Source organism: Rhinatrema bivittatum, chromosome 13 (genome assembly GCF_901001135.1).
Source record: "Rhinatrema bivittatum chromosome 13, aRhiBiv1.1, whole genome shotgun sequence".
Lineage (NCBI taxonomy): Eukaryota > Metazoa > Chordata > Amphibia > Gymnophiona > Rhinatrematidae > Rhinatrema > Rhinatrema bivittatum.
Window position 1 is genome coordinate 58,591,847 of NC_042627.1, and position 14,778 is coordinate 58,606,624.

At 42.0% G+C, this 14,778-nt stretch overlaps 2 protein-coding genes across 3 annotated transcripts in view; one reads left to right on the forward strand and one right to left on the reverse strand.

Moving 5' to 3' along the window:
- Nucleotides 1-14,778, reverse strand: part of FAM227B (family with sequence similarity 227 member B) — a 338,878-nt gene that overhangs the window by 104,822 nt on the left and 219,278 nt on the right. The gene's annotated exons all lie outside the window — the stretch shown is intronic.
- The window catches only part of FGF7 (fibroblast growth factor 7), a 137,204-nt gene continuing 134,876 nt past the window's right edge, over nt 12,451-14,778 (forward strand). The window contains exons 1-2 of one of the 2 annotated variants that reach the window (XM_029574532.1): nt 12,451-12,672; nt 13,176-13,761. In XM_029574532.1, coding sequence (XP_029430392.1) covers nt 13,476-13,761 — 286 coding nt within the window. In that variant the 5' untranslated portion in view covers nt 12,451-12,672; nt 13,176-13,475. The remainder of the gene's footprint in view (nt 12,673-13,175; nt 13,762-14,778) is intronic. The other variant, XM_029574533.1, reaches the window with a different exon arrangement.

Genomic DNA, 14,778 nt, shown 5'->3' on the forward strand with positions numbered 1-14,778 from the left:
ACTTCTGCTCTTGATGAGATGTAAGGCTGCAAATATCTCTTTTTAGGCCTAAAACAACTGGGTAAGAGAATGGGGTAAACTGGAGGGGGAGGGAGAGGGGGTGCAGGCTGAAGAACCAGAGTGGTCTGGATGACTTTGAGATAGACTGGGCAAACTAGTGGACTAATTGGTAAAACTGGGATTGTCCTTTACCCATGTATGTTTTAAAATCTGTTTATGCGTGCGTGTTAAAGACATCAAAGTCCCAAGGAAGACTGCAAACTAAGTTTGCTTGTGAAACCACTTAATATTAGGAACACCCATACGTGCGCTTGGGGCCGGATTTCAAGAGATAACGCCTGATTTTATAACATGCGTGCCCCGCCCACGCCCCTTTTTCAAAGCCCCGGGACATACGCGCGTCGCTATGCAAAATAGGCTCAGCACGTGTAACCCCTTCTGCGCGCATAAATTCAGCCGGATTTACGCGCGCGCGGGGCTTTTAAAATCTGGCCCTTGGTGGTATTTTAAAACATATGTGCACAAGATTTAAAAATTCCTCCGTAGGTGTGCTCATATGAATATACAGCGCCCGCACACTCATTTTAAAGTTACCATCATTATTTGCATTCACATTGGGGTAGATTTTAAGAAAGTGCGCCTTCGCGTACTTTTGTTGGCGCACCAGGCGCCAACAAAAGTACGCTTGATTTTAGTAGATACGCGCGTAGCCGCGCGTATCAGCTAAAATCCAGGATCGGCGCGCGCAAGGCTGCCGATGTCGTGTAGCCGGCGCGCGCCGAGCCGCGCAGCCTGCCACCGTTCCCTCCGAGGCCGCTCCGAAATCGGAGCGGCCTCGAAGGGAACTCGCTTTCGCCCTCCCCTCACCTTCCCCTCCCTTCCTCTATCTAACCCACCCCCCCGGCCCTATCTAGACCACCCCCTACCTTTGTCGGGGGATTTACGCCTCCCGGAGGGAGAAGTAAATCCCTGCGCGCCAGCGGGCCGCTAGCGCGCCGAAACGCGACCTGAAGGCGGTTCCGGAGGGCGCGGCCACACCCCCGGACCGCCCCGGGCCAAAACCACGCCCCCGGGCCCGCCCCCGAAACGCCATGTCCCGCCCCCAAAACGCTGCGCCGATCCGACACGCCCCCTGACACGCCCCCCTCGAAAAACCCGGGACTTACGCGAGTCCCGGGGCTCTGCGCGCGCCGGTAGGCCTATGGAACATAGGCGCACCAGCGCGCAAGGCCCTGCTCGCCTAAATCCAGGTGGATTTAGGCGAGCAGGGCTTTTAAAATCCGCCCCATTATCGTTACTGCACAATAATGTAATACAGCTGCAAATGACCCTCACAAAAGTTATACTAATGGTCTCATTAGGTGATAATGCTGGATTGTACATCTAGTGTTAATATCTAAGAGGCTTTACACAATCCACTTAATGCAGAACAGTTCACTATACCTCAGCAATGCTTCGGCATGTGAGTTAGACTATTAGCAGCACCATTTTGAATTTGGCACCACAGCAAGCAGGAGAGAAACTGGCTCTCTCCTACTAGTGAAAATTCAGGGGAACCTTAGAGGATATAAGTGGGGGCCTACAAGTGGAAAGGGGGGGGGGGGTGTTTGCGAACCTAGATCCAGAGGGGAAGAGGGATTCTAGGGGTGGCTGGGAAAAACCTTCTTTATTCCTGAAGTGGAAAGAAATGTTCTGGAGGTGGCTTGGAATGCTTTTCTTTGTTCCTGGGTAGAGGTGGCGGGATGTAGAAGGCGTTCCAGAGTGGTCAAGAAAGCCTTCCTTTGTTCTGGGGAGCCCCTATCGGGTGACCAAGAAAGCTAGATTGTTCTAGGAGGAGCACCTACTTAGCTTTGCACAGAGGTAACCTGAGGAGGCCCCATTCTGAGAGAGGGACCAATTCTTGCTTTTCATTGACCTACAAAGTTTTTCCATCTTCCAGGCCCTGTTCCTGTGGGACCTCGGGGACATCTGGCCAAAGTCATAGAAGTTAGCTGTGTCGTAGTCTGACCCCAGGCATATGTAGTACATATGGAGGCCATCAGTGATGGACATCTTTAGGACACAAGACGCAATCTTTGAAGGCACTGGAAGTGGCCCTCTTGGAGCTGGACATTTTTTTTTTTTTTAACTAATATTTTGTTTTTGGGAGCACTAAAAAAAGCTGTTGAGGGGCTGCCGAGACAGCAAGCAACTTGTTAGTGAGTCAAAGAAAAGGAAAAACTATAAAATACCAAAACGATTAGAAGAGAACGGATACATGTCTGTACAGGAGCTTGGACAAAATAAAAAACTGAGGGGCTCACAAGGCAGCATGTGCAGAAAGTAGCACATGCTCAGTAGAGCAAAAGCTCCATGAGCTAGGAGAAAAGGGTCCATCTGGCATCGTCAGATGAAAATTTACCTAAATCTAAGTAGCCAAGATGAGGCATTTGGCCTTGTCCATAGGTGCCAGCTCTCTGTGTGCAGTGGGTGTTTGAGTACCCTCAATATTGAGCAAACCCCTTCATTGTGTCCAGGGAGGGGTATTCTGTATTGAATTTAGCACCCCTAATCATTATGAAAAGTTGGCTCATGGCCTTGGCTGAAACTTTTCCCCTTAGTACGTAGCACACTATCGCCATAGCACGCATGTTAAGCTTTAGCATATAAGCACCTAAATCTTTGAAATTTTACCCCATAGTGATTTACCAAAATCACACAGGGTGCCAGTGGGATAATCAGAATTTCAAACCTAGTCTTCTAATTCCCTGCCCATCAATCGAACCACTAGGCAACGCCAATCTCCCACATTATAGTAAGACAGAATTTAACTAAGCAGTCAAAACAAATGTATTTTCTTTTTACAGGACTTTATGAAATGCTTTAGAGGGCAATTTTCAAAGCCATTTGTGTGGGCAAATGAGCTATCCGAAAATTGCCCTCCACCAATGCAGCTGAAAGTATGCATGGGGTTCCACAAAGTGGGAACTTTTAGCTGCATTTAGAAGACACATTCTAGAAGGCGGGTTTATTTTGAGGGAGGAAATTAAAGAAGCCAATATTTAAAAAGACAAAAAAAAAAGGATAACTTGTGCGGATAAAGTTAGCCACATAAGTTATCAAGGATATTCAGCAGCTACCTTTAGCAGAATAACGTTTAAACCTAACCAGCTATCTTTGAATATCCCCGATCAGGTTTAAAGTTACCAGATACAACGGAGGCAGTGCATACAAATCTATCTCATCCATACTCATTGTGGTTATCCTGAAAACCAGATCTATCTGTGGCCCTTGAGGAGCAGAGTTAGCCACCCCTGATCTACAGTGTATTAGTAGAAATCTAGAGGTAACTATGTTTCAGGCCAACACTTGTAACTAGGAATTGGGTGACATGTTAAGACAAAATGGCTTAGTTTTGAATGTAATCACTCAGAAATCAGTGTCTCAAAGATACACTTGTAAAGGTTTACGTGTTGGTAGTAGTTGAAAAACAAATACCCAAAATGGAAACTAACATACCAAAACAATTAACATTGAATTTTAGTGACCATCATATTTGGGCAGTATGTGTTCATGAATACACATCATTGAATGTGCATCGCACATCTTATCTTTGCCACATAGTTTAATCATCGGTCATTTTTTATCAATTTTTAGTGATACAATACTTAAGGTGATTATGTCATCTCTTATAATGTATATTCTTATTCACAAAGTAATTACGCCACTTAACTTGTGAACTTGTATTATTCACGTAGTCAGCCCAAAGAACTGATTAGTCAACATCCAGAATGTAAAAGTCGCCCAAAGAATTGATTAGTCAACATCCAGAATGTAAAAGGGCTGACTACATGAATAATACAAGCTCACAAGTTAAGTGGCGTAATTACTTCATGAATAAGAATATACATTATAAAAGATGACATAATCACCTTAAGTATTGCACTTAATCACTAAAAATTGATAAAAAATGACCGATGATTAAACTATGTGGCAAAGATAAGATGTGCGATGCACATTCAATGATGTGTATTCATGAACACATACTGCCCAAAATAAGATGGCCTCTAAAATTCATTGTTAATTGTTTTGGTATGTTAGTTTCCATTTTGGGTATTCGTTTTGAATGTTACAGGTTGGCATAGGTTTTTGATTGAATGTTGCCACTCATTGCAGGTCATGAGTTGCAACCGAAGCAGGAGATAAAATCATTGTGGGTTAGATTAGATCTCCAGTTAACTTTGGATAAACAGATTGTCGCTGTAGCAAAAGGGGTCTTTTTGAGTTTGAAATTAATGAGGCAATTAAAACCTTTCTTAGATACGAATGCCTTGAAAAAAGTTACTTATGCCTTAGACATGTATCATCTTGACTATTGTAATCTGCTTTACTTAAGTCTCCTGGGTAAATCTACCCATTAGGGTGCAAACCATACAGAATGTGGCAGCACGACTGATGACTATTTCACGCCAGGTTCCTGCAGCTCCTATGCTATTATAATTACAATGGCTTTCCATTAAATGTTTGCTATGGTCTTTAAAATATTGTAGGGTCTTTGTCCCACTCCCAGTTTTAGAGGTCAATTACGTTGGTAGGTTAATGGGTGCGCGGTGAAGTCGAACCAGAAATCTGTTACAGCTTCCCACAGCGAAAGCATTTCGTCATGTATGTTTACAAAATCAAATTTTTTCAGCAGCCCTCCCATAGTTGTGTAATGCACTTCCACTTGTACTCAGGGAAGAAAGTAATCTCTTACGGTTTCGTAAAGATTAAAGACCTGGCTAATGTCCCAGAGAAATTAAATAAAAGAGATAGAAGGGGGATAGAAAAAGTTAATATCTCATTTTCTGGCTCATTCATCAGTATGGGGTCTAATGCATGTTGTGCATGCAATAAATTGCACAACACAAGCTAGCATGCAAATTTTAATTTTAGTATGCAAGTGGGAGGAGTTAATGCAAATCAAGGTGTCCTTCCGCATTCAGGAATAGATTAACGCATAACGTGGGATTTAATGTCAGAAATAATTATACCTTTTTTTTTTCTTTGCGGTACAAAGGAAAAAAGTTTTTATAGTGTGCCCGTGGCCATTATCACAGATTGTGGCTATTATTGCAGCTATTATTGCGAGCGATAAAATGAGGCCTTCTATCAGACATACATACCATGCCCTCCTGGGCCAATGAAAGCATCTTTTCTTATCTGCGCTGTCTTCCTAAACCTATTATGTTTGTGGCAGGTTTACTTGTTGGGGAATACTGGCTGCTTCAGGATGCTCGTCGCAGACAATAGCAAGACCAACAACCACAAGAACAGGCAAGGGAGATTCTAACCCTTCCTAGGGAAGTCCCTGCACCAGAGCCCAAGCCACTGGCCCCACAGGGAGAGGGTAGTAGCCCATGGCAGCACTTGGCACGAAAGCAGCCAAAGCGGAGGAGATACGGGGAGCGCATCTTTCCTCTACAAGCTTCATTGTTGGACATACCAGAAAATTATGTAGTTAGCAGGTATCACCTCAGCTCTCAGGGTAACCTGCGATAGCCTGAAGAAATCCGAGGGGATCTGGATCCGGTCACGAAAAGATCCCACTCTATACTGGGGCTCACCAAACTATTGGCCAACCTGCATTTTCTGGCATCAACCTCCTTCCAGATGACAGTAGGGTTCGTCGTGGGAATGTCCCAAACCACTTGTTCCCACTGTCTGGGCCAGGTCATAACAGCTGCATCTGACTGCATTAATAGCTACCTAGTATTTCCTCAGGACAGGCAGGACATGATGGAATTGAAGAGAGGCTTTTATGCCATAGTACACTTTCCCAATGTTCTGGGACCTAACGACTACATTCACGTAGCCATCATCCCATCCCTTGACAGGGAAGAAATCTTCTGTAACAGAAAGCTCTTCCACTCCCTCAATGTGTAAGTGGTCTGTGACGCTCAACTGCGCATCCTCAACATGGTGGCCAGGTATCCAGGAGCCATGCATGATTCCTTTATATGCAGGCAATAGGGCCTCTTTGAAAATTTTGAGGACGGCCTCTACAGTGATGGATGGCTCCTAGGTAAGACATATGCTTCTTTCTCTATTCCCTCTCTTGCTATGAGTTTACAGCAAATGGCACAGACATGGGGGATAGGCTGTGGGGGATGCAACAGCATTGCTGATATCACAATTGGCTTATACAGTTAGGTCTGCATGCCGTTGCGCCACGGCTTGGCTGCTTCTCCCCATGCTCAAGAGGTCTGCTAATCTTGTGAGGTCAAACAATGGACTTGCCATAAGGCTTTGTGTGTGAGCTGCCACTACACACTTTCTAAGGGTTCATGTTAAACATTTGCCTTTTCAATCCTCCCATTTGGAGCAGCTGAAATCTCACTAGTTAATATCAACCTTTAAGGATATAAGAACATTAAGAAATTGCCATACTGGGTCAGACCAAGGGTCCATCAAGCCCAGCATCCTCTTTCCAACAGTGGCCAATCCAGGCTACAAGTACCTGGCAAGTACCCAAAAACTAAGTATATCCCATGCTACTGATGCTAGTAATAGCAGCGGCCATTCCCTAAGTCAACTTGATGGACTTCTTCTCCAAGAATTTATCCAAACCTTTTTTAAACCCAGTTACACTAACTACACTAACCACATCCTCTGGCAACAAATTCCAGAGCTTAATTGTGCATTGAGTGAAAAAGAATGTTCTCAGATTAGTCTTAAATATGCTACTTGCTAACTTCATGGAATGCCCCCTAGTCCTTCTATTATCCGAAAGTTTAAATAACCGATTCACATCTACTCGTTCTAGACCTCTCATGATCTTAAAGACCTCTGTAATATCCCCCCTCAGCCGTCTCTTCTCCATGCTGAACAGCCCTAACCTCTTCAGCCTTTCCTCATAGGGGAGCTGTTCCATCCCCTATCATTTTGGTTGCCCTTCTCTGTACCTTCTCCATCGCAACTATATCTTTTGTGAGATGTGGCGGCCAGAATTGTACACAGTATTCAAGGTGCGGCCTCACCATGGAGCGATACAGAGGCATTATGACATTTTCTGTTTTGTTAACCATTCCCTTCTTAATAATTCCAAACATTCTGTTTGCTTTTTTGACTGCTGCAGCACACTGAGCCAATGATTTCAAAGTATTTTCCACTTTGATGCCTAGATCTTTTCCTGGGTGGTAGCTCCTATTATGGAACCTAACATCGTGTAACTGCAGCAAGGGTTATTTTTCCCTATATGCAACACCTTGCACTTATTCACATTAAATTTCATCTGCCATTTGGATGCTCAATCTTCCAGTCTCGCAAGGTCCTCCTGCAATTTATCACAATCCGCTTGTGATTTAACTACTCTGAATAATTTTGTATCATCTGCAAATTTGATAATCTCACTTGTCGTATTCCTTGCCAGATCATTTATAAATATACTGAAAAGCATCTGTCCAAGTACAGATCCCTGAGGCACTCCACTGTTTACCCTTTTCCACTGAGAAAATTGACCATTTAATCCTATTCTATTTCCTGTGTTTTAACCAGTTTGTAATCCACAAAAGGACATCGCCTCCTATCCCATGAATTTTAGTTTTCTTAGAAACCTCTCATGAGAGACTTTGTCAAATGTCTTCTGAAAATCCAAATATACTACATCCACTGGTTCACCTTTATCCACATGTTTATTAACCCCTTCAAAAAATGAAGCAGATTTGTGAGGCAAGACTTCCCTTGGGTAAAACCATGTTGACTGTGTTCCATTAAAACATGTCTTTCTCTATGCTCTGTAATTTTGATCTTTAGTATAGTTTCCACTATTTTTCCCGGCACTGAAGTCAGGCTCACTGAACTTTAGTTTCCCGGATCGCCCCTGGGGCCCTTTTTAAATATTGGTGTTACATTGGCCACCCTCCAGTCTTCAGGTACAATGGTTAATTTTAATGACAGGTTGCAAATTTTAACTAATAGATCTGAAATTTCATTTTTTAGCTCCTTCAGAACCTTAGGATTCATACCATCCAGTCCAGGTGATTTGCTACTCTTTAGTTTGTCAATCTGGCCTACTACATCTTCCAGGTTCACAGTGATTTGGTTCAGTTCATCTGACTCATCACTCTTGAAAACCATCTCCAGAACTGGTATCTCCCCAACATCCTCATTAGTAAACACAGAAGCAAAGAATTAATTTAGTCTTTCTGCAATGGTCTTATCTTCCCTAAGAACCCCTTTAACCCCTCGGTCATCTAACAGTCCAATCAACTCCCTCACAGGTTTCTTGCTTCAGATATATTTATTATGAGTTTTTGCTTCTACGGCCAACTTCATTTCAAATTCTCTCTTTGCTTGTCTTATCAATGTTTTACACTTAACTTGACAATGCTTATGCTTTTTCCTATTTTCTTCAGATGGATCTTTCTTCCAATTTTTGTAGGATTTTTTTTTTTGGCTAAAATAGCCTCTTTCACCTCACCTTTTAACTGGTAATCGTTTTGCCTTCCTTCCTTCCACCTTTCTTAATGCATGGAATATATCTAGACTGCGCGTCTAGGATTGGATTTTTAAACAATGTCCATGCCTGTTGAACAATTTTAACCTTTGTAGCTGCACCTTTCATTTTTTTCTAACTATTTTCTTCATATTATCAAAGTTTCCCTTTTGGAAATTTAGTGTTAGAGCTGTAGATTTACTTATTGTCCCCCTTCCAGTTATTAGTTTAAATTTGATCATGTTATGATCACTATTGCCAAGTGGCCCCACCACCATTACCTCTCACCAAATCCTGCTTTCCAATGAGAATTAAATCTAAAATAGCTCCCTCTCTCATTGATTCCTGAACCAATTGCTCCATGAAGCAGTCATTTATTACATCCAGGAAATGTATGTCTCTAGCATGTCCTGATGTTACATTTACCCAGTCAATATGCTTATCACTATACTCTTACCCAACACACATGGGATTTCTACCCATATAGGATTCTACTGAGCATTTAGTCTCTTGTATGATCTTTATCCTGTTGGACTCTATACCCTCCCGGACATAAAGTGCCACACCCCCACCAAGTTGATCCTCTCTATCATTGAAATATAATTTATCCCCTGATATAGCACTGACCCATTGGTTATCCTCCTTTCACCAGGTCTCTGTGATGCCAATTATATCAATCTCATCATTTACTGCTATACACTCTAACTCTTCCATCTTACTTCTTAAACTTCTGGCATTGGCATACAGATATTTCAAAGTGTGTTTTTTGTTTGAATTAACAACCTGCTTTTCAGTTGATAAGGATAATTTGGAAATCATTAGCTTCGGTGATTTTTTACATATAGGCACATGGACTACTTTTGCTTTTATTGGAACCTCTCTGTTGGGATGCCCTATCACTCCTGTTTCATTAGTATCCTTCAAGGATACATTCCTCCAAACCATGCACTGCTGAGTGACTGTTGGCTTTCCCCCTTGTTCTAGTTTAAAAGCTGCTCTATCCCCTTTTTAAAAGTTAGTGCCAGCAGCTTGGTTCCACTCTGAATAAGATGGAGCCCATCCTTTTGGGAAAGTCTCCCCCTTCCCCATAAGTTTCCCCAGTTCCTTTCAAAACCGAATCCCTCTTCCCTGCACCATCGTCTCATCCACGCATTGAGACTCTGGAGCTCTGCCTGCCTCTGGTGACCTGCGCGTGGAACAGGGAGCATTTCAGAGAATGCCATCCTGGAGAAATCTATCTACTATTTGGTATCCTGCCAGGTACTTGTGACCTGGATTGACCACTGCTGAAAACTGGATACTGGGATCTTGGTCTGTCCAATATGTTGGTTCTTATAATCCAACTGAAAACAATTCAAGGATGTAAACTGAATGTTTACTATCACAGTTCTAAAACAGATATTTTAGTGGCCCTGTAGTATCCTTCCCCTTCTTTAGGTTTCTAGCTCAACTGGAACCAGCTAGTGCTGGGCATACAACAGCATGATCCTACATTCACTATTGCGCAAGACATTTTTCCCATTTTTAACCTCATTCCCATCCAGTTTAGCTCTCACAACTAAATTCTTAGCCAAGGGCCACAGACTGCATCTCCCTCTGGAGTCCGCTAAACCTGTATTCTGAAAGTAATGAGAAATGGATGGGGCCCCTTCGCCCGAGGAAGTGCAAGCTGCCTCAGCCCCTGCTGGTTCAAGGAACAGAAGCCAGGGAATAGATATCAGATTTTTCTCATGGCAGCATCCAATTAAACAATTTTTAAAACAGAACTGCTTTTTAGTCAGACTGTGATCAGGTACATTATGGAAGGCAATATAATTATGCAGCTATCAGCAATACAAGAAATATAATTATATGAACTAAGTATTGTTTCAAGTTTTCAAGATTTTGTGCTAGACTAATATACAATATTAAAAAAAGAGATCCATTTAGATAGAGTTGCCAAATAGTTCATTTACTTCAGGACGGGTTTGTCCATGCCTGGTTTTATCGCATGGCCTACATAAACCTGCAGCTCTCACTTCCTACAGCAAAGCAGGCCCACAGGTCCATGTATGCAGTAGGGCAAATGAAGGACCGGCTGAGCCAGTCCTGAAAAAATAGAGACAGTTGGCAACTCTTAGGCTTTTTTGTTTCTCAGCGATCACACATACATTATATCTTCCTAATGTAGAAGTCCATTTTAGTTAGGAGGTACTATATACTCTGGATAGTCTTTGTCTGATGCAGGCTTGTAGTTCGAAGGAACAGAATGTAAAATAAAATGTAAAATATCGTTTCACTGGATTTACAAGGAAATTAGATATAATGTATAAAATTACTATCAAAATGACTTTCTCCAAGTCATTTGAATAAGACAATAAAAAGTCAGTAATACCAGCTAGCTCCAATTTTATAGGACAAGGTGATCCGATTCCGGTTTTGCGCCACCGTATACTCCTGCTTTTCATGCCATGACACAAAGCCAGTACTGGAACAGTCTGTCCTGTGGAGCCATTTTAGAAAGTGGAAAATAACTATATTGCACAGTTAGGGCCAGATTCTAATACCTACGTGCGGGCGTAGATTTGTGCACGCAACCCGGCGCGCACAAATCTACGCCCGATTTTATAACATGCGCGTGCAGCCGCGCGCATGTTATAAAATCCAGGGTCGGCGCGCGCAAGGGGGTGCACACTTGTGCACGCCGAGCCCTAGGGGAGCCCCGATGGCTTTCCCTGTTCCCTCTGCCGCCCCGCCCCCCCCCCCCACTTTCCCCTACTTAATCCCCCCCCAACCTTTAATTCATAAGTTGCGCCTGACTCTGGGCAGGCGTAGGTTGTGCGTGCCGGCCAAGTGCTGTGCCGGAGGCCTCGGTCCCGCCCCTGCCCTGCCCCTTTCACAAAGCCCCGGGACCTACGTGCGTCGCCGGGCTTATGCAAAATAGGCTCAGCGCAGGTTACATGCGTAGGGCTTCTAAAATCTGCCCCTTATTGTCTTAAACTGCATATAGTATGGGCCGGATTTTAATATCTGCGTATGTTATAAACTCCGGGGTCGGCACGCGCAAGGGGGTGCACGCCGAGCCCTAGGGGAGCCCCTATGGCTTTCCCTATGGCGGCCTTGGAGGGAACTTTCCTTCTGTCCCCCGCCCCCCCACCTTCCCCTCCCTTCCCCTACCTAACCCGCCCCCCAGCCCTATCTAAACCCCCCCCCAACCTTTATTTAGCAAGTTGCGCCTGCCTCCTGGCAGGCATTGGTTGCGCGCGCCAGCCAAGTGCCGGCGCACAATCCCTCAGCCTAGCAACCCCAGGGAGGCCTCTTGCCACGCCCCTATCTCGGACCGCCCACGCCCCGCCCCTTTTTTCAATCCTGGTACATGTGCGTGTCGCTGGGCCTATGCAAAATAGGCTCAGCACGCGTAGGGTTTGTAAAATTTGCCCCTATATGCTTATAACTTGAAGAAAAAGCAGTACTTTGTAGCTTTCTGTAAACTCTGATTTAAACTTTCAACTCTCGCACTACAGCATTTACTGCCAGAAACTATTCTTCCAGTCAGTCACCACTATGTTTCTGAATATTCATTTGCATATGTGCTATACATACAAACTGGAAATGTTTTTTGTTTTTTTTTAAATGTGTGAAAGTAATTAAAACAATCAAATATGATTTTACCAGTCTATATCCCTAAAACTAAAATACATGTTCACATGAGACTAACATTTAATCATGTAACCTGCTGGCATTGAGAAGTTTTAAAACCAAAGCATAAAAATGTATATGACAAATAAAATCTTAGATCTAATTTATAGGAGTATTTACAGCACTGACATATATATGCAGTGGGTTCTTATAAGTCTCCAATCAAGCTGTGTTTCTAGAAACTGAGAATCCATAGTAATTTGCAACTTAAAGCTATGTTCTGTGTTCATAGCTCCCTCTGATGACCAGTGGATACCACTCAACATTTTATTCTTGTTCGTGCTTCAGCTGCTCAGTGGTTTAGATCTAATTGCTTGCAAGTGAGGTCAGCAAAAGGTATTTATCGAAAAGCACTGAACAACAACAGACTCAACACACAGACACAGAAAATCCCACTTGCGTGTTGATTTATGGAAACAATTATGATTCTGCTCAAGCCTTTCTGAGTTGAGAAATAGTTTGTAGCTGCAGAATCTCAGCTTGCAAAAGGCAGACAGCAGAAATGGAATACTTATATATCCAGCTGTTATCAAGAACAAGTAAGTTATTTTTCCTCTAAGATCATGCTTACGGTTTTCTTTCTACTGACGGGTTCTCTGTTCTTAATTTTGCTAAAGATGAAGGTTCAAAAGTTAACAGATCATGATAAGTTCTTTAAACATAAAATGTGTAACTTGTATAAAGAAAGTCCAGCTGACATCTGTACAAGAGAGAAATCTGGGCAGTTCTCTGAAAAAAGGCATGGGCAGCCACAAAGGTATATAAAAGAAGCATGACATTTTTGGTGTAGGGGAGGGTAGAAATGACGATATATTATGTAAGTAAGGAAAAAATGGAAATGTTTTTCATATATAACTGTAAAAAGTATAATCCCTAGAACTCTGGCAATTTCAAAGGATGCATTTGCTGTATGTAATGTTTTCATGAAAGATATACAGTAGCTAGAAATATAAATTACAGTTTACTTTGTGTAAAGCTGTTTGGTGACATTTTAACTCGTACGTACTGGAGCAAAGATTTATACAAACCACTCTTCTTACAGTTTTATTATTTTCAGTACAAACAGTGAATTCAAATAGTACAGAAGGCCACAACTGCCAAGGTTGTTGCAACCTGATTTTCTGAAGGATACCGGGACTGCAAAGATATTTGTACAGCAATTCAGAATTTGACATCGGTGACACAACAAATAAGGAACACAGTCCTTGAAGAGTGAGCAATCCAAATCAAATCAACTTACAACTGCAAAGACAAAAGGAAGGTCAAGGACCTAGAAGGATCAATCTACTTGAGATTTAATTTTCATTATGTTGTTCATGAACACCCAGAACACTGCACTATAATGCGCAAATGGATACTAACTTGGATCCTGCCAACATTGCTCTACAGATCGTACTTTCACATTATCTTTCTAGTGGGCACTATATCTTTAGCTTGCAATGATATGACTCCAGAGCAAATGGCTATAAACGTGAACTGTTCCAGCCCCGAGCGACATACAAGAAGTTATGATTATATGGAGGGAGGGGATGTAAGAGTGAGGAAACTTTTCTGTCGAACACAGTGGTATCTATGGATTGATAAACGAGGAAAAGTGAAAGGGACAGAAGACCCAAACAACAACTACAGTAAGTAATGCCTTTGAATTGTGCTGTACTTTTACTTAAGATTTTGAAATCTGTACATATAGTAGATTCTTTTTTTTTCTATGCTACAGCTGGAGAAACTCCCACAATTTTCTCAGAGCGTGTGATTACTCTAGAAGACGCATTTTCTTTGAGTTATGTTAAAAGCAAGACATTTCGTTGATTTTGAACTATGCCACTTTAAATAATATGTTCCTGGCATGTTGTAGATCTGCTAACGTATTAACCACAGCCGGTAACCATTAGGAAATGGACAGCATACTTTAACAAGTGAATTAGGATGTGTGTAGATATGAACATTTAAGACATTTACAGCTTATGAAATGCAAACAAACTACAGACTGTTTAACCATATGTAATTTTAATTAATTAAAAATTAAAAGTATACATTTATTGTGCTATAAGAAGCCTTGTGAAAATATCACAAAAATACTTTTAAAAAGTAATATTTTTTAAAGACATTTTCCAGACATAGAAAGGAACCCACTTTTATAATCAACCAAAGTATATTTATAATTTGACATCATAGTCTGTATATTTAGTCAACATTTAGTCAACATATTACTGCGAGATGTTATCACTGCTTAATACTAAGGAAAGCAGATGGTTGGTTAAGACAGTTTTAAACGATTACATCAAAAAATAAGCACTAATATTTAAAGTATAAAGAAATTAAAAAGCTGATCTAGATTATTTTCTTCTATGTTATTGCACCAACCCACTGTAAACCATATTCACACCAAACGTGTTTTCATGTTTTTTCAAAAACTCTCCAGGACTGTCAGTCAACATGAAGTTGGCATGTATAGTCCTAAATTCATGTTTATACACAATATGAATATGCACCAGTGGTATTTCCCTAGGAATGCCATGCAACAGAAACAAGCACTCTCCTTCAACATAGCATAACACGGGTTCCTGCTTTGGGCTACCGTGGTGGTTGTTTTTTTGGATCAGCTTTTTCTGATCTGTTCTGATATAATTGAATGTGCTACATCT